This window comes from Rattus norvegicus, chromosome 3, assembly GCF_021556685.1.
Source record: "Rattus norvegicus strain SHRSP/BbbUtx chromosome 3, alternate assembly SHRSP_T2T, whole genome shotgun sequence".
In the NCBI taxonomy this organism is placed as follows: Eukaryota; Metazoa; Chordata; class Mammalia; order Rodentia; family Muridae; genus Rattus; species Rattus norvegicus.
The window spans coordinates 20,594,861-20,618,553 of NC_141536.1; the positions used below are offsets into that span (position 1 = coordinate 20,594,861).

General features: G+C 42.3%; 2 protein-coding genes across 7 annotated transcripts in view; one reads left to right on the forward strand and one right to left on the reverse strand.

Moving 5' to 3' along the window:
- Rabgap1 (RAB GTPase activating protein 1) overlaps positions 1 to 23,693 on the forward strand; it is a 118,074-nt gene that overhangs the window by 90,244 nt on the left and 4,137 nt on the right. For all 6 annotated transcript variants that reach the window (NM_001107841.1, XM_087652779.1, XM_087652777.1 and 3 more), the window contains 9 exon segments: positions 2,007 to 2,132; positions 2,593 to 2,736; positions 4,111 to 4,152; positions 4,394 to 4,522; positions 16,885 to 16,977; positions 17,345 to 17,455; positions 22,316 to 22,420; positions 22,919 to 23,002; positions 23,436 to 23,507. In NM_001107841.1, the coding sequence (NP_001101311.1) occupies positions 2,007 to 2,132; positions 2,593 to 2,736; positions 4,111 to 4,152; positions 4,394 to 4,522; positions 16,885 to 16,977; positions 17,345 to 17,455; positions 22,316 to 22,420; positions 22,919 to 23,002; positions 23,436 to 23,507 (906 nt within the window).
- Positions 4,308 to 23,693, reverse strand: part of Strbp (spermatid perinuclear RNA binding protein) — a 166,357-nt gene continuing 146,971 nt past the window's right edge. The window contains exon 19 of the transcript XR_015683443.1: positions 4,308 to 4,509. The gene's annotated coding sequence lies outside the window, so the exon portion shown is untranslated. The remainder of the gene's footprint in view (positions 4,510 to 23,693) is intronic.

Here is a 23,693-nt window from a genome sequence, read left to right on the forward strand (position 1 = left end):
ATTTTCAGTGTCATTAACCTTCTTCTGTATAACGTTGCTTTGGAGGTACTTTAAAACCATGAAGATATAGTAGAACATTGCTGTTAGAGGGATTATATATTACATGGAAGCCGAAGATTTTCAAATGTATGGAGTTTAAAGAGACATAAGTGTGACTACAGTAGGAGGAGAGAAAGAGACAACGAGGGAGGAAAACAAGGGCTCACCTGAGAACAACCATGCTAGCCAAAATAAAGTCCACGTGTTTGCTCTGAGAGGGCAGGGACTCTTAGGATTTTAAGCCATTTTGTGAAGATGGCTTTTTTACATGTAAAAAAGAAAAACACTATTGTCTCTACTGTAAACTCTGCTTGGAGGTGTGTGTAGCAAGCACAGCAGAGTTAGGGAGAAGAGTGGGGTTAGTTCTGGGTGACTGGGAATATACTAACACTGTGACATTGATAAACAGGTCAGGTTCTTTCTTCTTTATCATTTGTTGTCTTTGCCAGACTTTATATCTGTCTTGCACACCTATGGGGTTTGTTTGTTTGTTTGTTTGTTTGTTTGTTTGTTTGTTAAAATGGCTTTCTCAAATTTCGCTCCTGTTTAGAACTCCTATTTGCCTTAGTTTTAAGTGTTTGTTTCCCTGTAAGGGAAATGGGCAACCCACCATCAGAAACGCCACACATATTGAGCCACTTTCCCTCACATGTGGAAAGGGGAACCACATTCCACAGCAAAGATATCAGAAAAGCTAGCATTTTGCCCCAAATACCCTGTCCTTTCCAGTAAGAATCTACTAGGCTTTGTCTTGTGTTGCTCTTCCACTGTGCTTGCTTCTCTCTTGAGTCCTGGGTTCCAGCCACCTCCAATGCCATAGTCCACAGAAGCACAGCCACCATCTTGATTTTTCTGAACCTTGCTACTGTCAAGTAAAACCTTAAAAACATTGCCAGTGCTTTCCTTCTATCTGAAACCTAGACATCTCTCCATATTCTTGGAAGAATGTTCCATAAAGCCATGGAAGATGCACTTACTCTTAGGTGGATGTTTGTAGACAGAACTGCAGGAGCGCCTTGGGTCATTCAACACCACTGCCACCACCGCTGTTGCTGCTGAGCAGTAGACTGAGAATGTGGTGGGGAGGGGGGCTCTTCCAGAACAAGCTAATTTTTGCCTTGTTTTCTGAGACAATCTACTTTTTAAGATTTATTTTTGATTTATGTGTATTTGTGTGTGTCTGTGTGTGCCTATATGCATGTAGGTGCTTACAGAACCTGGAAGAGTACAGTGGATCCCCAAGAACTAGAGATAAAGGTGTTTGTGAGCCACCATTTGAGTGGTAGGAGTCAAACCCAGATCTTCTGCCAAGAGTAATAAGTGTTCCTAACCACTGGACCATCTCTCCACCCTCACAGCAGTTTTACAATTATTTCCTATTATTTACAATAATAGGAAAAACAATTTGCCAGAATGATATTATGGCAAGGGAAAGAAAAATAATTGAACAAAGGCCTTATGAGTTCAGAAAGCTGAAACATAGCATGTACCAGACTGTACCCACCTCTAATCCTGTGTTCCCAGAGGGCCTGTTCTGTTTTGGTTTTGGTTTATATTGTTTTGTTTATATTGAGACAGGGTTTTTCTATGTAGTCTTGGCTGTCCTGCAACTTGTTCTTTAAACCAGGCTAAACTCGAACTCATAGAGATCTACCTGCCTCTGCCTATCAAGTGCTAGGGTTAAAGGAATGCGTCACCAGCAATCTGGTTGATGGGCCTATTCTTGACTCTGTGCAGGAGGCACAGGCTTTGCTGTCCTGGGCACTTCCAGTGGTTCATAATTCATCGCTACATTCCTGCTTTGGGAGAGGCAGTGGCAGAACAGGCGTTATTAAACATTCCTAGCCTGAGTCAATTAATGCTGGGTTTTTGTACACCACTCCATTTCCTGATAACACAATGGAGTACAAGCTGAAGATACTGAGATAATTGTTTTGTTTCCTACCCCTTCACTGCCTCTGTTACAGATGCCTGAAGAACAGGCATTCAGTGTTCTGGTCAAGATCATGTTTGACTATGGTCTCAGGGAACTTTTCAAGCAAAATTTTGAAGATCTACATTGCAAGTTCTACCAGCTGGAGCGCCTCATGCAGGTAAAGGGAACTCAGACTGGATTGGATGAATAGGTGCAAACTAGTAACAGAAGGACTGGGAAACACGGGCTTTTATTCCTGTTTTTTCTCACTGTGTAATGAGGATAGGAATCTTATGTGTTTAAGTCAGTCTTAGATGGAAAGAAGTGTTCACCAAGGCTACAAAGGTATCTGTTTAAGAGTCCCCTACCAAAGTCAAACAAGCTTTCCAAAAACATTTCACCACTTGGAAATGAACACTGGCTTTCCAAATCTTTGTCATTATTCTGGGGGAATTCCTCTTTCTTTCGACTAGTTTGTAGGCTGAAAAGAACTGATAAGTGCTATGAACACTTAAGAGATACTTAGAAAAACAGACGTATATGGTTTTTCTAGGCTACTGCTGGCAGATTTATGAACCTCCTGAAAAATAATAGCATAATTGCATATGTGCCCAGCACTAATAAGTTTGATGTTTCAGGAATATATTCCTGATCTGTACAACCACTTCCTGGATATCAGCCTTGAAGCACACATGTATGCCTCCCAGTGGTTCCTTACACTGTTCACTGCAAAATTCCCTCTCTACATGGTCTTCCATATCATCGACCTGCTCTTATGTGAGGTATGTATCAGAGGCACAGGACCTAGACTTGGGTATTGAGTACACTTTAAGTACTATCAAGTCTCCTGTCCTCTGTTTTGTTTTGGTATTTCCAAGTCTGGGTTGAGGTGGTTATTCCTGAGGCTAGTGTTCTGCTCACCTTTGTCACAGAGGCTTTCTGCTAAAAAGACACACGTCCCACATGGAGATGAGATAGATTTGGTTTGGCTCTGAGACACTGAGTAAGTGAAACAAGAGGTTTCTTTCTTGTGTATAGGAAGACAGATTGACAGTACCCTGCTTTCTTACAGTCTTAGCATTAGAACTAAGCCACAACTCTCAAACCTGCATTTGCATCAGGAGCTGGTACTGTATGTGTATGTTGGTTTGTTTAGGGTTGTCTGGATGCAGAGAGTGCCGGTGTGTGCCACATCTCCTGCCCTGAGACTTTGCTGGAGGTCTCATCCACCATTTCCATGGATAGGGGTGGGCTGAGTTACATGACCATGCTAGCTAAAAGAGAGATGTTTTGAGGCTGGGTAGGAATTTGCTAAAAGTAGAGCACTGTCACTAAAAGGAACAAGGCAGTGTGAAAATGCCCTTAGCCATGACATAGCTTGAGATTTGAGGGGTCTATATGTTTAAGAAAGGAAAAAACAACTAATTATAAATAACGTGCTTATGGCAGAAGCTTTAGAAAATGTGATTAAAAACTATTGAAAATAATTTAGTCACACTGTCTCTACAGTTTACTTATAAAATTTTGGCATATATTCTTTCACCATTTTTGCTTTACAGAGCTGGACCTAAAGGAACATTTCAGAAGAAAATGAATTTAAATGTATCACAGATCTATTTTTATAATTTGAAACAAATCTGTAATTCCATCACTTAGAAGGCAGAGACTTCAAGTAGAGCTCTTTGAGTTCAAGGACAGCCTGGTCTACCGCGAGAGCTCGAGGACAGCCAGGCTTACACAGAGAAACCCTGCTCAAAAAGAAACAAAGAGAAAGAAAAACATACTAGTTATAGGAACCAAGGCCCAGACACTGTTAGCTTGAGTTTAGTTTTAAGACAGTTGTTAACATCTTCCCTCACCTGTTCTTTACCCCACTATTGCCATTTTGTTCAGATAAGGAAGACAGATTAAGAGACCTGTAGGGAAATTCAGTTCTGGGGTACATGGGGTTGCCATATTTGTAGGCTACTATTTGGTGTCATGGACTATTTCGGAAAAGCATTCATTCTTCTGAAGTGTGAGGATAGGGCTGGTAAAGGTCTTCTCTGAGGAAAATTGTAGATTGGGTCTCCTTTAAGCACCTTTCCTTGAAGGCCCTGAAGCTAATTGAACAGAGCAGGTACAGAGAATAAAGCTGTCTTGTTCTTCTCTTTCAGGGAATAAGTGTCATCTTTAATGTTGCCCTTGGATTACTAAAGGTACATGTCAGTGGTGAGCCAAGATGTCTGCTGTCCTGCCCTGTGCCATTGTGTGTTTAGATTTCATCTCACGCTAAGAGGTTGTGCTTCTGTGATCTGCCACTTTCTTTGATGGAATGTGTGCAAGTCACTCTACAAAGACTAAAACATACTGCTGGGATTGTAAAGTGTTTTTATGTATCTTTCTAACAGACTTTCCCCCATTACATGTGGTTGTTTTTTTTTTCTTATTTTCTTCAAGACTTCCAAGGATGACTTGCTGTTGACAGACTTTGAGGGTGCCTTGAAGTTCTTCAGGGTTCAGCTCCCTAAAAGATACCGCTCAGAAGAAAACGCAAAGAGGCTCATGGAGCTAGCCTGCAACACAAAGGTAAAGCAACATTTGCATTAACTTCCTTTTTCAGTCGATGTCTCAGGTTTTCTGATAAAATTGTTAATGCTTATAATATATAATTGATAGTTCACATAAAGTGCCCCTTTTTCTAAATGTTTGCTGCCAGAGTATTTTGGAAATTATTTGGCGCTTTTTGTTGTGTTCGTTGTTTTAGTGGGAGTAGCATTGTTGCTGTTTTTATTTTTACTGAACAAACCTGGCGTTAGAACTCAAGTATACTACTTTCCAAATTCATGTGTATTTTATATGTAGCTCATATACACAGCCTGAAGATAATACAGAATGTTTTTGTATAAGTGTACTTGTGCTTTGGCTGTGGTGTCTCATGGAGTCAGGTGTGATGTCATGTCGGTAGTGAAAAAAAAAAAATCGTATTCACTGAGCTTGGCGATATACACCTGTAGTCTCAGCACTTGGGAAGTCAAAAGGCAGGAGAATCCTTAGTTTCAGGCCTGCCTGGGCCACATATGAGCTCCAGGCAAACCTGATCTATATAGCAAGACTAACTCACAAAACCAAAATAAAATAGTGACAATTCTTAGAGCAAGCAGTATCTCCCATTCTCAGATTATGGAATTACACCCTGTAATAAGGATGCTGTGTTGTATACCTTGTACCTTTCTGTTTTCAAAAAACCTTCATATACACCTTGGCTTTTTTGTATCTGTGCATTTCTTGTATATGGGTTCAATCAATTGTGGATTGAAGATATTTGGAGAGAAATGCATGTGTGTAATTTTTCCCTATTTGTCAATATTCCCTAAATATTGTATCTAGATATTTTCACTAATCTAGAGATTGTCTCTCTATGTGTGGTAGGATGCATGCACGTTCTGCACGAATACTTCATGACATGCTCTGATTTACCTGTCTAAGGGTTTCCTGGACCCAGCTCTCTGTGGACCCTGAGGGATGGCTGTATCTTAACATTTTTGAGTTGTTGAACCTCATTGGCCCTTATGATCTACACTGTAGGAAGAGTGTTACTGTCCAGTTTAAAGACAGTCTGAAACAGAAGCTCTTTAGACTTTGACCTGGTCAGGGACAGAATTTCATTTTCTTGACTTCCACTGTACTGTCTTCACCCTTTGACATTTATGGAGAAGCCTCATAATCTTATAACTTTACATGGGGCTACAATTTTTACAGGTTTATTTTATGGTCAAAAAAAATGATTCCAGTGTACTAATGTTCTAATAAGTTTGTATTTTCAAAGCTGTAATTCAGAGGCTTTAATTAGAAATTTCAAGGTAGAGATGGGGTCAGAATAAAGACTATGTATTTAGGTTCATGTAAAATGTGGTGCAGAGTTTCATGTTGCCGTGTGTGCTGAGTGTCACTGTCTGTAGACCAGGGTTGGAATGGCCTTCTGGTCTGCTTCTGGAGTGAAACAATTCATCTTAGCATAAGAAAGGCAATGCTTTCTGATTGTTTACAACATGCCAGATGCCCTAGCTAAGTGTTTCTGTGTGTGGGTTACCCACGATAGTAACTGCCTAACAATTATAAAATGTTCAAGAAATGATGACTACTGCTAGAATTTCTTCAAACAGATACTGTACAGTCAGGTGTGAATGCCAAACACCCATTCAAGCTCTGACACTGAGAATCACTCATGTTCCTCATCATGGTTCAGTATGTGAGAAGGCCACATCCATTCTGTTCCCTCTGTCCCTGTCTTGATGTTCTTGGGGGCCTAGGACAGAACAGTTCTTCCACTTTTGATTCCTCTTATTCACAGCCTGCATCTTCACACTCCCCAGCCTGTCACAAAAGTATACACTGACTGACCACCTCACTACCAGTGATCCTTTATCTGTCGTTTCAACCTTTTTCCTTTACTGAAAACTCTTAAAGGCATCTTATCTTACCACAGAAAGCAGACTGGGGTTCCTGCCAAGATTCCAAGGTCTCCCACGTTCCTACACAAGGCCTTGGCACGCAGGCACGCTCTCGCGCTTTCCCTCCCCTGACCCCCCTCTCTCTCTCACCTTACTTTCTGCCTGAGACCCTACTGGCTTCCTTGTGTTCTCAGACTTACACTAAGCATGTAGACCCTCCATGCTTTACACCAGCTAATCTTTCTGCTTGTGCTGGCTATGTGCTTTATCCACCACTGCTCCATCCAGTCTTCACCTCAGACATGAGAGATGTCTTCTCTAGTCACAGTATCTAACAGCTTCCTTCCCAAAGCTCTTCTGGCCTTGTTGAAAGATCAAGTGGACAGCAGAGGGGAGACTAGTTCTTGCTGAGTCCTTACTATTGAGAGTAATGTCTGACATATAAATACTTCTTGCCTAGGGCTGGCTGGCTGGCAGGTTGATTATGCTGTTGATTTTCAACCTATTCTTTTACAAAGGTTTGAACAAGTCTTAGAAAGAGGTTTGCACTCTAAGTGCCATTAGCGGAAAATGTCAGTAAACTGATATTTTATTTCTGTAGTTCAAATAAGAAGGGACCTATGTCTTTATCTTTGCCTATCCATTTCAGTGAAGTAAGGCAAACACCCTCCTTTTCATTTCCGATATGAAAGTTCTTCCAGACCTGGAAAAGTCTGCACGTTTGCGGCATATTTTGGATGGTTCCCCTTATTTGTACTTACTTTAAGTGAGGCTAATTTTTCTTGAAATTCATTCAGCACAGGAAGCCTGCAGTTTCAACAGGCTGCAGGAAATAAGGCTTTTCTGCTAAAAGATGGAGTAAAGTATACACAGGGGTAATCCAGTCTTGCTACTGTACTGAGGAAAACAGAGAATGGTTGAACTAAGCTATTGGTACAGTGGATTTACTGACAAATTCCTCCTGAGCCCTGTATCCTGTGCACTACCAGTGGGAGGAGGCCTGAGGTAGCACAGAAAATAGACACAATGCTCTCTGGTATTGGACTCCACTACCATTCATTGATATCCTGTTATTTTTAATGTTTAAAATTGTGCTTTGTGTACTGGGTTGTGCCTCCTGATTGATATGAACATTGTCCCATGTGCCTGCAAACAAATACTTGTGCGTTACGACATTTCAGTTCTGTGATAATGCTTTTAGAATCTCTGTAGTTAGTTTACAAGCATCTTCCTCTCTACAGATTAGTGTTGGGTAGGGAGGGCAAGTGCCATTGTTGGGACAATGACAGGAGGCCTCTGACCCTGCATTCCTGACACTCTCTTACACTTCCTTTTCTTCCTGCAAAGGGGCAAAAATACGTTTGATAGGACAGCATCTGAAATGGCCACAAGATGGCTGTATTGCTTAAATAGCATGAAGAGCCCCAAGATCCTTAATTTTCTCTACATTTATTCTGGGCATATCCATTTGGTTTCTTGATCATTTTACTCCCCCAACCCCTGTCCTTAGATGAGCTAGCTCTGGGATTGAAGTGTTTTGCCTTTTGAGGAGTTAGAGCCCATGCTTCTAGTGTTATGCTCAGCTTGTATCAAGGCTTACTCACCAACTAGTCCACCAGTGAGTTCAGTTTGTTTATGAGTCAGAAAACAGGAAACTGTCCCCACTACTATACAATATCTTAACATTTGAGGGTATCCCCCTCATGAGTTTCCTAGGAGCTCCATGATACTTTCATACTTGTAAGTGTATCCTGCATAATTTTTAAGAGTAAGGGAAGTGAAAATAGTTTCTAGCCCTTTTAAGTTTTGATTCAAGAAATATGAAAGGGGTAGACATCAGAATTAGGAGGCTAGAGGCAGGAGGATTCCTAGTTCCTGACTAGCCTTGACTAAGCTTCATAGGTGTTACTTGCTGTGGAGGGAGGGAAGGAGTAGGGTCCCAATAAGTGTGAGGTGTAAGACTAGTTTAGGTAAGAAAGTCATGCTGTGTGTGAGGTGGCTCAGCTAGTCTTTGAGGTAAAGTGTCAACACTGCTCCTTTACAACAGAATCCTGCTTTGGCAGCATGGAGCCTCATGAACTATGTATCTGTGGAAGTTGACCTTTCAGGCATGACATGAGTGTGCAGGACTAAAGGCTGCCTGTAAGAAAAGAAACCAGTGATGATCAGCATCTCCATACCAATGAAATCTTAGCCATTTGCTGTTGGGAAAAACCCTTTAGCGTGCAGGAGTTAGTTACTCATGAGCTGAAAGCAACACTAATTTGTGCTTCATTCTCTATCCAGATCATTTGTGTGGTTATCTAGGAGTGGAACTTTAAGTATTATGTGTGCAGTGCCCTCAAAGCACCTACCCCACCCTTTTATTTGCTCACATACTCTAAAAGCATAATGCTTCACATAGTGAAATGAATCTTCAGGGTAAGCTGTAGGGTCTGTTTAGAAATGCCTAGACCAAGGATCTCAGTAAGTGATTAAGATTAGAACTCAGGCTGGGGATTTAGCTCAGTGGTAGAGCGCTTACCTAGGAAGCGCAAGGCCCTGGGTTCGGTCCCCAGCTCCGAAAAAAAGAACAAAACAAAAAAAAAAAAAAAAAAAAAAAGATTAGAACTCAGATCTGGGTTCTAAATAGGACTGACCTCTGTCAGGGTGAAAACTCTTTGAACACTGTACCCAAAGTCATACTACCCTCTAAGACTAGGTGATTCATACATTTTAGAACTAGATTTTTATGAGAAAATGTGTGCATTTCTAGCGCCTCTTTTCTCCACAGTGAGCCCCCCATGCTGCTGGGTAGTGCGGGCAGCAGCGCACTGGCCTCCTCATTTAACAGAGCCAGCCTTGACTGTCTGCTCTTGGGGCCTTGCCTACTGATTTTTTCTTGTTCTGTAGAAAAACATTCAGATGAGATTCAAAAGCAAGATTCTGTCTCATGATCTTTAAAGGAATCTGAGTATGAATTATTTGAACAAATAAAAAGTTAAGAGCTTTAATGTAAAGGTTAATTACATCAGATATTCTAGACTGCCAGCCTTGGGCCTCTATCTGCTTGTGTGATGCAGGGTAGATTAGACAGCAGTGTTGTAGACAGATAAAGATACCATAAGCAGCCACTGTACGTGACTCTTGTGGCCTGCCTAGCCGGTCTCCCTCAAGTGAGGTGTTAGCACATTCATGATGTTAGCTCAGGTCAGCACAGTTTTAGTTCTTCTGAGGGATGAAGACTGTGTTCAGTAACAAGCATGTTACAGAGATGGCAGGAAACAAGAGTCACCCAGACTTTTCTTGTGGTGTTGGTGAATGCTGGATGTTTATACGTGTCACAATTGATAGTAAAATGAGGTGATAACATGTACCCCTTCCATCTCCGAAAATTGTTTTCAGGCATAAAATAGTAGGATTGGAGGCATCTCACCATCTATCTAGAAGAGTCCGTGTTAAGTCAAAAGCACAACAGTGCCCTAAGCATCCTCTAGCCAGAAGGTGGACCATTGCCTAATTTCCTGAGTTGTCTTCACCAACCTTGCAGCAGGGTCCCTCCTGCACCAGACAGAACCCTTGTTTGTTCCCCACAACCCACCTGATCGCCCAGACACTAGGCTTCAGTCTGACTGTGTAGCTCTCTAACAGTCAACCTCCTACCTTTACCAATCCCTCTGTGTCACACATACGCATGCACGCATACCTCTTATCTCTGTAAAACTTCCTGAATGCATTCTGGAAACCTTTTCCAGAGACCAGGCAACCTCATATGTCTCTATGTAAATGGACTTTATGTAGTTTATGTATGCAGTGCTTACTCAGAGGACTGCTCTGCTTCCTAATTCAGATAGTATCTTAGGGTTTTGCTGCTGTGAACAGATACTTTGACCAAGGTAAATCTATAAAGGACAACATTTAATAATTGGGCTGGTTTACAGGTTCAGAGGTTCAGTCTATCATCATCAAGATGTGCATTACCATCTAGGCTGGCATGGTGCAGGCAGAACTGAGAGTTCTACATCTTTATCTGAAGGCTGCTAATGGAAGATTGGCTCCCAGGTGGCTTTGAAGCCCACACCCACAAGGCCACACCTACTCCAACAAGCCACACCTCCCAACAGTGCCACTCCCTGGGCCAAGCATAAATAAACCCTCACAGATAGGTTGCCAGATAATAACTGCAACAGCAAGGAATAATTACTGTTTATTGAAAAGAACAGCCTATCGGCTTCAGAGCCTTCTGAGCAACGAACATGACGGTTTTTTGTCATGATATCCTTTTAACACTCAGAAGCATTATTAGTAATTCACAGATGAGTGACTCATCAGCCAAACCAAGACTGGAGCTGTGGTGTGTCACTCACAGAGCTAATAAGCAGGCTGCACCTAGAGACCAGGTCAGCAGCTACTCCCATTCTGTCTCCATCTGCATGGGCCTTAATACCAAGAACCAGCCTCATTGGGGTTATATTGTATAGCATATATTTATAGTTAAGAATGCATTATTCAGTTCTCGTGACAGATTAATGAGAGGTATTTAGGACTACATTGGAACTTACACCAAAACACCAAGCTGGGGGACATTGAGATAACTCCGCAGGTAAAGATGCTTGCCACCAAGCATGACAGCCTGAGTCCAGACCCCAGAATTCACATGATAGAAGTAGAAAGCTAACTCCTGAAGCTGTCCTCTCACCTACATAAGCAACACATGGTGCACATGGAAATGGCATGCATGGGTATATGTGTATATACACAGAAAGAGTGTAACTAAATAAATGGAAACTAAAAGAGTTGGTCTACAGAGTTTGACTGAAGGGATGAGTGCAAGGCTCTACCACCTCTCAGTGGTGCTGCTTCTCAGAGCCACGTGCTGACATGAGCTTGCTCCTCTTAAAATACAACCCACACTTAGTCCAGGAGTAGTTTGGTTGATTTTTCTTGAAAGAAACTTTAAACAGAGCAAGTGTTCAATTTCAGTCTTGCTGAGGGTAATAGTACCTCTTTATGTGACCCTTTAATGTTCAAAGCCTTCTGATAGGAGTTAGCTACCAGAAACCTTCTGAGCTCTGGAGCAGAAGGCATAACCCATCCTTTCCTGAGTTTAAGTACAAGAAAAAAGTGAGTCTAGATATTTGAATGGAGACCGTGTCTCTGTTGGTTAAGTATTTTAGTGCTTACTGTGTGACAGAATTTTGTAAAGAATAGTGTTCTGTCTTGGCAGAATTTGTGCATTTGTATCTAGTGCTTTGCAAAAAACATGGTTTGTGGCAGACTCTGAAGGCAGACCTGATCCTGTTCAAGCATTAACTTGGCACTGGTGGCATGGTGGCAAGCAAAGGAGACACAGAACACAGCACAGTAAGGATGCAGTAACTAAGAAGCTGTGGACTTGGGAGGCTCCGTGATGGAGCCGAGTTGATGCTTTAAGGACATAACGAGCTAGCCTGGTATGTGTGAACTGTTCCTGCTTCAAGGGCTTCTGCCCTTCAGTTAACAGGGGAGCCAACTCTCTTTCCTGGGAGCTGGGCTCTAAGGGCAACCTGAACACCAGTAAGAGCTAAAAGGAAGTACATGTGTCATTGGTGGAGGAAGTCACAGTAAGGCAAGAGTGTGTGGGAGAGACAACAACCGAGGCTGAAGGATGGGAAGAGACTGAGCTGGTAGAGAGATTGGAATTTTAGACCTGGAAACTCCAGGGAAGGTGGGAAAGGCTTTGTGTGCATCTAGTTCTAGATGGGACACCTTGGTGATAGACTGAGTAAATCACATCATCATTAGACAAGAAACAAGCATCTTAACCCAAAATAATTCTTACGGTACTTTTTAATTATAAAAATAAATAATAAAAGTAATTCATGCCTATGCAGAAAAAATACTGAAGAGCAAAAAGTTGCATGCATGAGGTAGACCCAGCATTCACCACACTCACTGGACACTGAGAGTGCTGAGTCAGCCAGCTTCAATCAAAGATGATAAAATATAGGAATTATTTTGAAATTAGCCTTTCAAAGTATTGGTTATGAAGAAAGTATTAATTCTTTCTTGGCCTTGATTGAGGGTGAAACATTGAAGTCTCCTGGAAGTCTGTGAACTTGAGGAGATCTGTGAATACAGAAGCTGGTGTCTGCTCTTCTTTCAGAAGATGCTCAGGGGAGACTGTCTGTGCTGTCCGCCCTCACTTCTTCTTTTTTTTTTTTTTTTTTTTTGGAGCTGGGGACCAACCGCCCTCACTTCTGTTTGGCCCAGACTACAAAGAGCTCTGAGTAGAAGAGTATGCTGCCTGCAAACCTCAGTTACTTTTCTGTTTCATCACTGTCTTATAGGATAGGTACATTAATTTACTGATCACACAGATGTTTATGTAAGTGTGGTTTCTGGTTTGTGTATGTGTTTGTGTGTGTTTGATGTTGATAAGTCACTTAGCACAATAAAAGTTTCCTCTCAAATTGGGTAATACAGAGATGTGTGGTAGAGAGGGATATACATCTCCAGCTTGTGGTCTGCTGTATTTAAGTATGGGCCAAAGCTAAAGGTTGTGCCCCGGCCAGTGGCTTTAGGAGAGCAATGCCAGACTCCAGGAACAAAGCTCCAGTTCAGGCACATCTGCTTCCAGCCCATGCGGAGGACCAGAGTCAGTGACAAGGGCTCGAGGACCCACCAGGTGATGAGCTAAATGAGACAAGGATGACCAGGAAAATACACAGACCTGCATCCAGCTCACCCACTCTGCTTAGATTTGTCTGTTCTTACCTGTACCTGTGGGCCAGAAATTGACTAGAAAATAAGTAATTTAATGTTGGTAACTAACTGATGGTCTGAGAACAAGTCCGCACGAGGCTTGCAGTCATTTCTAAACTGAACGTCTACTGTGTCATGCAGACCAGACATAGCTCCTAGTTTTTAAACTATAGTGTTCGAAACAGAGAATGAGTTAGTTGTTTAAAAGGAATTGAACAAAGGAGAGCTGCATCCTGAAGGTTCACTCTTTTTTTTTTTTTTTTGTTCTTTTTTTTGTTTGTTTGTTCTTTTTTTTCGGAGCTGGGGACCGAACCCAGGGCCTTGCGGTTGCTTGGCAAGCGCTCCACCACTGAGCTAAATCCCCAACCCAGGTTCACTCTTCTAAAAGAATTTCTTTACATTCCAAATGTTGCCCCCCTTCCTAGTCCATTCCTAGAGTTCTTCACCCTATCCACCCTCACCTCTGCCTCCGAGAGGGTGACTCCCACCACCACCTACCCCTTTTCCCCCAAACACTTTCCCCCACCATCTCCCTTTCCTATGGCTCTACAGGATCAGGTGCATCCTTTCCCCCTGAGGCAAGACAAGGCAGTCCCTAGCTACATATGTGCTGGGGGTGGGGGTGGGGGACCTATGGGAGCTCCCAGGAGTCTGGGTTTCCTGATACTGTTTGTCTTCCTCTGGGGATGCCATCCCCTTCAGTTCCTTCAATCTTTCCCCTGACTCTTCCATAGGGGGAAGGTTCACTCGTAATTGTGGTTAGAATTGCTAAAAGAGAAGTTCATGTCAGTTCAGAGGGAACTCCTGATAGGCATGGGAAGAAAGCCAGAAGAGAAAGAATGAAGATTCTCCAGGAAAAAGAGAAGTGGTTGGTCCTGGTGAAACATGAAAATCTAGGGAGAAGTAGGATCACCGAGGATGGAAAAGAAGCACAATTGCTTCAGGAAAGTGGAAGGTTCCAGCTTGTGGCTTACAAGAGGAGGAAGCTTGAGAACTGATGATGGTGGCACAGTGAAATCTGTTTCTAAGGGTAAGAGAGAATTGTGCCTGTTGGAGGCAGCATAGAAGAGGCCAGCTAGTACTGTGGAAAGGGCCTAGGGAACTTTAGAAGTTTAATGGACTTGGGCTTTGAATGGAATCCAGTGGCTATCCATTCACGCCCTGATTTACTGATACCGCTTTTCTTCCTCCTCTTCCTCTTCCTCCTCCTCCCCTCTTTCTTCTTCCTTTCCCTCCTCCCCTCTTTCTTCTTCCTTTCCCTTCTCCCCTCTTTCTTCTTCCTTTCCCTTCTCCTCTTTTTCTTCTTTCTTTATCCTTTTTTCTTTCTCCTCTTCCTCCTCCTCTCTTTGTTTTGTTTTCAAGATAGGGCTTTCCTGGCTGGTCTCTGAGGTCCACCGCCTCTGCCTCCAAAGAGCAGGAACTGAAGGTGTGTGCCACCACCACAGGCACTGCAGACTCTTCAGACACTTCACTCACAAAACAACCTCTTGATCACTCTCTCGGGTGATGACTGAGGCTAGGGTTGTATCTTGGGTTTAGCAACACTACTGGTATGTCCCACAGAAAATGGTGGCACTGCTGCTGCTACTGCTGCTGCTGTGACAATGAGTACTAGAGACAAATAGAGCCCCAAATTCATGTGAGCAAAATGTTCTGTAGAACACTGTTGTAGTGAGAATTTTGGAATTTTGGTTTCTTTAAAAAACAGAAGTACTATAAGAACTCGTTTTTGTTTTAATACCAAGTGTGGGATACGGGGCTGCTTCATATTGTCCACAGCAGTTGACTATAATTTGCCTAGTGCTCTAGCAAGGTAATGATTTTGCCAGCTGCAGATAGTTTCTGCAATTATATGACATTTGAGGTTCTGGGGACTTTTTAGAGGATATAAAATCTAGGGTCCCAAGAGCCACCATGGGTTGTTGGTTGTTGTTGGTCATGGTTTGTTAAGTAGTTGCAGAGAAGAAGAAGAAATTAGATACCCTGACAATGAAGATCAAAGTTGCCTCAAGGAACTCAGCACTCCTAGTCAGCAAGTCTAACAATATCATCACCCTATCTAACCCTTGACTTCACTCAGGGATCTCTTTGCTTTCCTTTCTCTCCTTTTATTCTCCTATCTTGTGTTAGGGAGTTAGGTAGGAGAATGGTAGAAAACAAAAGAACCTACAAAGTAGCAAAAGACAAGTGGCACCTAATGTGGCAGAATGGGAAATTTGATTTCAAATGCCATGGAAAAAATTGCAGGGGACAAAGGAATGGATATTTTTTTCAGGATGCCATCAAAAAAATTTACTGTGGCTGCTACTGCTTTGCTCCCAGAGTGGATTTCCTGGTAGTTGTTTGTTTGTTTTGTTTTGTTTGGGGGTGTGGTTTTGTTTTTGTTTTGCTGTATTTTCTTTCAAAGAAGGTTCAAAGAATGGCTGTGCAACTGGAAAAATTGAGGGTGAAAATGGAGGGGCCTGGGAAACAAACAAAAAGGTTGAAATGGTACAACAAAAGGATTCACTAGAATTGGTTATGCAACTGGAAGAAAATATTGTGGTGGAAATGGAAGCTCTAGGGGTGCAAGGAGCACCAGAAAAGGGAGCTTGAAAAGGCTCATTGCCCGTGACTGAGCAAAAGAACAGAAGTTTCCTGCAGGGGGAAAGAGAGAAAGAAACTGGGCTGGTGGGCAGTTGGGTCCAGAGGAAAGCTGAAAAAGTAGGAGCACAATCTGATAAAACAGCCTGCTTGAAAAGAATGGGTTAATCTTGAAACAACTGTGCTACCACAGTGAGAAGAGGAGTGACCCAGAGTTATGAGATCACCATCAACTTTCCCAGTAGCCTTATAGCATATGCCTGCTAATGGTGTGGAACAAGGTTATGACAAGATAGGGTGGCTACTTATAGAAATGAGGGTGGTTTAAAGAGGCTCTGCTCTTATATGGGATACATTTGCCTTAAGTGAAACAAATTCTAAATAACTGGGCTACTCGAAATAGAATTATTCCCCAATACTGGAAGGAATTGGTGTGACAGCCATACTAGAGGCCAGTCTACATTTCTGGAGGGAAGAAGCTGTAAATATTGAGCAGTGAAATCTAGTGAGGGGAATGAATACCGTAAAAGATCAGTTGCTGAGTGAAAGGCAGTACTCTTCAGACAAGAACAGATTCAATTAGATGACCCTACTATAGAACAGTGTCACTTATTGGCTTTAAGAGCTTGGAATAAAGTCGAGGAGCCCAGGAAATATATATCTTTTTTACAAAAATTTTACAGGCTCTGGAGAAGCCCTCACTGATTTTTTTTTTTTTTTAAATAAGGATTAGTCTTACCAGTGAACAAAGCCATATTAGATCCTGACGTAGAGCAGGTGTTGATCGATACCCTGGCATATGAAAATGGAATACCTGATGTGAAATGTTACTAGACCATTAAAGGTGCAAGCAGTGCCTGTGGGTAAGGAGTGCAGGCAGTAGTCTAAGGAGACACGACCGTCTTTCTGACCCTTCCCTTACTTTATTCAGGTATCTCTTTCCTTCTCTATCCTTTTTGTATTCTCTCCTCTATAGTGTTAAAGGGTTGAAAGGGTGGAAGAAAGAAGAACCCACAAAGTAGCAGACCAGTTACACAGTAACCATATATTCCTGGCAGTCTTGGGCTTATGTTTGTCTATGAAAATTTCCATCCAAAGTAGTAAATGCCATGGCACATTGATTGGGTCTGCCCACGTCATTAGGCACCACCATGGTCAGGCTCTTCATCTGTGCTGTGACTTCCTTGGCAGATTAGCCAAAAGAAGCTGAAGAAGTTTGAAAAAGAGTACCATACCATGCGGGAGCAGCAGGCCCAACAGGAAGATCCCATCGAGCGGTTTGAGGTTTGTTTTATGGCCTTTTATATCATCAACTTATGCCCACAGCTAGCTTTATTGGCTCTTTTCAAAAATTCAGTTTCACTGTTTCAAGACTGGTTTTCCGAGTTTCCAAAACGTAAGTAAGAGCTGTTTTGCTGCAAACCAGCTACCAAGGTCGGATGCTCTCTCCTCAGTCAGTCAGAGACGGCTGCTTGATGAAAGTGTCAGTTAGACTCTGTGACGAGACAGAAAATTAGAAATTGCTTGTTTAGAAACATGATTGCATGGGCCATGTCTCTTTATTCCGTAGGACTTGAAGACTTAATTTGAACTATCATTTCCATTTGATTTGTTTTTTATGTCCAAAACTGGCTTTTTTTCCTTCATGCAGCGGGAAAATAGGCGGCTACAAGAAGCCAACATGAGGCTGGAACAGGAAAACGACGACTTAGCCCATGAGCTGGTCACCAGTAAAATCGCACTGCGGAAGGACCTGGATAATGTAAGTGTGACAGAGCTCAAGAGAAAGCTCACGCCAAGGACATCTGAGTCCTCCCTTGAAGTTCAGTGTTGACTGCTGTAGATGCTTATCAGCCCTTCCCTTAGAATCCAGCTCTTTTGTCAGCCTTTCTTTCAGAAATACTTCCAGTGTGCCGTCCTCCATGTGTTCACTTCCTGCCTTCCCAAACACTGAGAAGGTGTGCTGGGCTCTGTGGGGAAGAAGGCATCTTTCACCAGTTCCCATGCTATTGACTAGCAGCAGCAGTTGTTCAAGCTTCCTGGATTCCACAGGAAGAGGTGCAGAGGTTTCTTTTATTTCTCTTCCTGTTGTGAGCCTTCTGGGTTTCTGCTCATGGGGATTCCATTCAGTGCTGAGCAACCTATTACATTTTGTTTGTATTCCTGATCCTGACAGAATGACTGTCTGCTTTGTGTACTGCAAGTTTCTGAAACTTCAGAGGAACTAGTCTCATTCATGACTTAGGATTGACAAACTTATTCTGTGGCAACATAGGTTTTGAGGGCCTGTATTCTCTATTGCTACTATGTGATTCTAATGGTGATAAACAAAAGCAGTTCACAGATAAATGAGTGAATGGCTGTTTTTTTAATAAAAATTCACTTATATAAAAATTGGACTGGATATTGTCCCTGAACTACAGTTTTTGCAAGCCCCGGGATTTAACCTCTCAGTATCTTGAGATGACGTCTTCGTTGGTTTGCCAGGATGCAAGCAATATACTTAGGCTTCGAAGACCTTATAAGCTTCTCGCATTCCTATATGCATTATATCTCTAGAAAGAATATGAACTTCAGAAAGTCCTTGACATCCACCCAAGTATTTAAATCTGTGCATATTATATTTCCTTGGAAAACATGTTCTCTTATTGATTGCTCAGGGTTGTTAAAGCATTAAAGAAAAATATGGCTGTATCTACTGGTTCTTTACATTATCTCAGAAATTAAAATTTTCAGACAAACCTAGTTTGTAAACCTAGTCTGCTTTCCTAGCCAACTGGATACTGAGATCTAGGCGGGAGTAGAAATAATGGCTATGGCACAGGTATAGTTCAAATTGCATAATTTGGCATGCTGTACCAAGAAAGCACCCCTGCTTATCAGACATGACTGAGAAGGCTTCTGTCTCCAGCCATCGTGCAAGGCCATTAGCTCTCCGTGACTAACACCTGGGCTCTCACTGCCCTTCTAACTAACATACGCTGACTTGTCAGGGTTAAGCTTCTTCTCCCTGTTTAGAAACCTTGAAACCTTGTTCGCACTGCTCAGGCATTTCTGCCTGGAGCATAGGGAAGCTTGTATAAATAGAGCAGAGCCTGTTTGAATAGAGCTCCAGAGTTCATCTCACAGTCCCCTCCCGGCTGTGGATGGTAAGGAAAGGCAGTCAGTGTTTAACAATGTCCTCAGTGTGCAGCAGCAGCAGGTTGGCCATTGCACTCGCTGGGTGCTCAGCTTAAGAAATTGTATTTTCTCATTTGTAAGAACATGTGGTAGAAGTCATCAGTAGTTTGAGGTAGTCTTGCATTGTTGTTGTTTGGTGTGGGAGAGTGGGGGTCTTTTTTTGGGGGATTGTTTGTTTGTTTTAAAACAGGGTTTCTCTTTGTAGCTGTGGCTGGCCTTGGACTCTGTAAACCAGTCTGGCCTCGAACTCAAAAGATCCTTCTGCCTATGCCTCCCCAGTACTATGATTAAGATGTGGGCCACTGCTGCCCATCTTAGACTTTTGATTCATGAAACCTGTCCCTGAGCAGTGTCAACCTTTTTTTCATGTTGGCTCATCTAAAACTGTAATCATAAAAATAGGTTACATTCCTGGGCCCTGAAGTAGAAAAAAATGCAAACTGTAGCAGTCTGTCCTGGTCCTGGTCCTGTGGCACCAGGCAGATTACAAGTATTTCCCAACTCAGTTAATCCTCATTCCCTCCTTACCAGGCAGAGGTAAGAATAGCTTACTTTTTTTTTCCTTTTGAGACAGGATCTTACTATGGAGCTCCCACAGACTTAGAATTTTCTATATAGACCAGGGCGGCTCAAATGCACCACTACACCAGGCTAAGAATTTTGTTTTTATTTTAATAAGTATGAGGTACTGAGGTGAGGAGTGAAAATACCCAGAAAGCTAGACACATCTGGACCTCACTGGATTGTCTGAAATCCTTTCTGTGATACTATACAGTTGCCATTATAGACAAGAACCAGTCAAGGAGATATGATTTGATGTTTTAACTACATGGCAAGCACAAGCGAAGGAAGGTTAGTGAGTCTGACCTGTGAGAACTAGCATGTTTTTAGCACTGTTGGGTGCTAGGCACTGTTCCAAGCACTCTATAACACCATCTTTGTGAACCTTCAGAACAGGATCATGACTCCCTTTCACAGATCACAAAATGGGAGCAAAGCAGGTTGACCGTCTTAAAGAGATAGGTTGTCCAGCTAGTCATTGAGCAAACCCATCACAGTGAAAACCCAGATGGCCTAAGTCCAATGCTTACACTCTCCAATCAAGAACACTGCCAAATAAGACTCAGGAGCACCTGGCCACCTCCCACAGTTCTGAGTAGACTCTTCCAAACCATTACTGAAGACGATAGAAAAAGAAGGTGGGGTGCTCTCATATTCTTTTAACTTTCAAAGGCTCAGTTTTTAAAAGAAGTTCATTCTTTTTATTATTTCCTCACATCTGAACCCTCTCTATCACTTTTGTTGTCTTCTGCCTCTCTGTGCTATTGTTTACACAGCTGTAGAGAAATTTCCAGTCACTTAACTCCTTGGTGACCCCAGAAAAGCTTTCTCCTCTGTGCGTAGGGTAACAACTGGAAGTAACATTGGGGCTATAAGGAGAAGCAGCATATAGAAGGTATCAGTCCCCTGTAGCTTGGTTGCTCCTCTGCCTTGAGACTGTTTGTCATTACAACAAAAAACAGCACAGCTATTTGATGGGTCCAGCAAGTTGCTAGACTTCTTTGCACTACAGTTATTAAGTCTCTTTGCCAAACATCAGCTGACTCTGCATGGGTTGGCCTAATTGACATTCTAGGTGCTCCATCTCTATGCCAAGACATACGGATGTACAGTGTCTTCATTACAGGAGCTTTATAATGAATCTTAAAAGTCATTTAAGGCAACTGGCTCTGTTGTTTTTAAAACTCACTTGGCTGCTTTGATGGGGACTTTTACAGAAATACAAAGGACTTCTTCTCAGAACAGCCTCTGAGCCCCCTGCCCGTGGCATGTCCTTTGTGTTAACATGTCCTCAGCACCATTAGTGGTTTCAGTTGGCAAGGCTGGCCCCTGTTTAGTCTCCTAGAAAACGGTGTATTCTAAGTTGCACATTCCAGTTGATTACTAATCACTGAAAAGGGGTTTTGTGCAAAACTCTGTTGCCTCTGACCTTGTCAAAATCTTTGATTAATCTAGCTGGGGTGCATTTGTTTTCAAGGTCTTTAGACCAGACTTAGACAGTGATGGCATCATTGTTAGTTCCTCAGGCCACTACAGTAGTGAGGATGAAACCCAAGGCTTCACACATGCCAGGCTGGCCCTCCCCTAGTGAACTGCAGCTGAGCTTTCATTTTTTGGTTTTGAAATAGGGGTTCTTACTAAATTGTTCAGGCAGGCCTTGAACTTATGATCTAATGATCTTAGTCATGAGGCTTACAACCTAATTTTCAGGATATTAGGAGTTGACTTCCTGGATAATGGAACTATACAAATTAGAGAATGTCTCTAATTTTTCACATGACAACTGCTAGAACTTGTTTGGATTTGTTTTTAAGACAGTCTCAATGTGATTGGTTAGGTTGAACCTGGCTAATCTGGAGTTTAAGGTGGTCCCCAGGGGTCTGTTACCCCAAATGCTGGGATTACAGGTGTACACCACCTAGCTGTTCTTTTTTAGGAAATTGTCTTTCCCCACCTTGTCCTTGATGACCAAGTATGTATCTGAAGCTGCTTGGGCTTCTTTGCTGGTGTCTACATATCTAGCAATGTCCCCTTTGCATTCCTGGTACTGGGTTATGCCCACCTCAACCCTACCCTTGTCACCTAAGTAGATGTTTTCCAGTAAAATTCTTCTTTCCAAAGCCAGTGGTTTTTTGTTTTGTTTTTTTTAACTTATTTTTCTGTAGTATTTGTTCTGTTAATGTTTTAAGTTATTTCTTCCTACTTTGGGAGAAATTTAGTGTGTACTTTTTTTTTTACTATCTTAAAAATTCTTATAATTTATTGCAAAGCTTTTTAAAAATCAGTATCTGAAATTCTGGGTAAGCACTGTTTTTATAACAGTCCTGTTTGCTACTTCTCTAATTTACTTCCAACTTTATGAAGTTTGGTTTCACATCATGGGAGCATCCACATGTATTTCTATATGTGTTTCCTTCCTTGTGAGATAGCCCTAGAAGTCACATCTCTACTGACCAGACATTTGTGTGTGCTAGAAAAGACTATGGCCACTTAAATTTCAAAGAAAGTGGTTCTTCAATGGAGATTAAATAACTAACAGAACACATACAAGACTAATCAGATGCATGTAAGAAATACAAATCATTTATTTGGAAGAGAAAACAATGACTAATACAATTCAGCTACCAGGCCATGGTTCATGCTAGCATAGGCACTGCACTGGATGGAAAGGGGCTCTGTAATTTATTCAAGTAGCACAAGTCACTCAAATAATGGCGACTGCCCTGTACTGCACACACTGTGAGTAACTAGCCTAGGGGTGACCTTAAGCGTGCCATTCCTCTGTCTGGACTGGCTCACTCTGCCATCTTACAATAGGATCCTGACCTTTCAAGGTCTGAGCTCATGTATGCTTAGTAATGGCATCTTCTTGGTGTCTCAGGCAGAGGAAAAGGCAGATGCATTGAATAAGGAGCTGCTAATGACCAAGCAGAAGCTGATTGATGCAGAAGATGAGAAGAGAAGGTTAGAAGAGGAGTCTGCACAGGTGAGGGGATCCTTTCCCTCTCCCATATACTTCTGGATTTTGACAATACTGGTGGGTTCTGTTAGAGGTGCTTTCTTGATACTAGAGAACCTGGAGACAGTGGCTTCAGAGACCATTTTAATTTCCTCCATAAAATGTCATGGTTCCTAAAACCTAAAGCATAAGTTAGTATATCATTGAGGTGGGACAAGTTCCTGTGTTATCAGCATGAAAAGCAATGGCAGGATGATAGCATCTGCAGGAGAGGAGGGTGCATCTGAGAATGTCTAGTCCTCCCTCCCTTGTCCTCTCATGCCCCTCATAGTATACATGATGAGAGCCATGGGTGCTATGGGACCCAGGACAAGCTCCCACCCCTCTCCCTCTACACTTGCACAGGACCTTCACAACTATTCGTCTCAGGTAGGTCGAGCCAGGGTGAGCCTGAAAAAGCACTAACACTGCCATCTTCTTCTTTTCCTGGGCGTGAAAAAAAAAAAAACCAACAACCATGTGCAGTTAAAGGAAATGTGCCGCCGTGAACTTGACAAGGCAGAATCAGAGATTAAAAAAAACAGCTCTATCATTGGTGACTATAAGCAGGTAAGTTTCCATTTCAGGGGCTGGGCTGGGCACATAGTGGGTAGTGTGTGCACTCTGGCTTCAAGCCCCTGTTCTTACCTTAGTCTCACAATAAGGAGGCTTAAGTTCTAACTAGACATGCATGCAGAGTGCCCAGCATATAAGAGGTATACAAAAGCCAGCATTATTTAAGATGTCAGGTGATGGAGTGTGTCTAAATATTGACAAGCTACTCCCTCTTTAAGGCTGGTAGAATTTTTGCAAACAGAACCAGATTGATCTCGCTTCTTCTATACGTGGGATCTCACAGTGGTCTGTAGACCACTTTGTAGGTTGGTTCCTATTTGTACTTCCGTCAACCTCACCTATGCAGTTAAGAGGATATTCTTTCTGCTGCTGGAATAACTTACGCAGATGACATTGAGCCAAAGTCTCTGGTTTTATATTTGTCTAGATTTGTTCTCAACTGAGTGAAAGGCTGGAAAAGCAACAGACAGCCAATAAAGTGGAAATTGAGAAAATCCGGGTAAGACTTACTAAAGAAATTTCATACCCTCTAGTTCAATGTATAGCCTATCCCTCCTGACATAGCAGGTACAAGGGAGCCAAGCTAAGCAGTCTGTAGGCCTGGCTCAGGTTCAACAGTTTACACGACTGTTTCTCTAATAAGACCAAATGTGCTATATCTAGTTTTATATCTTGCCCTTGGGTG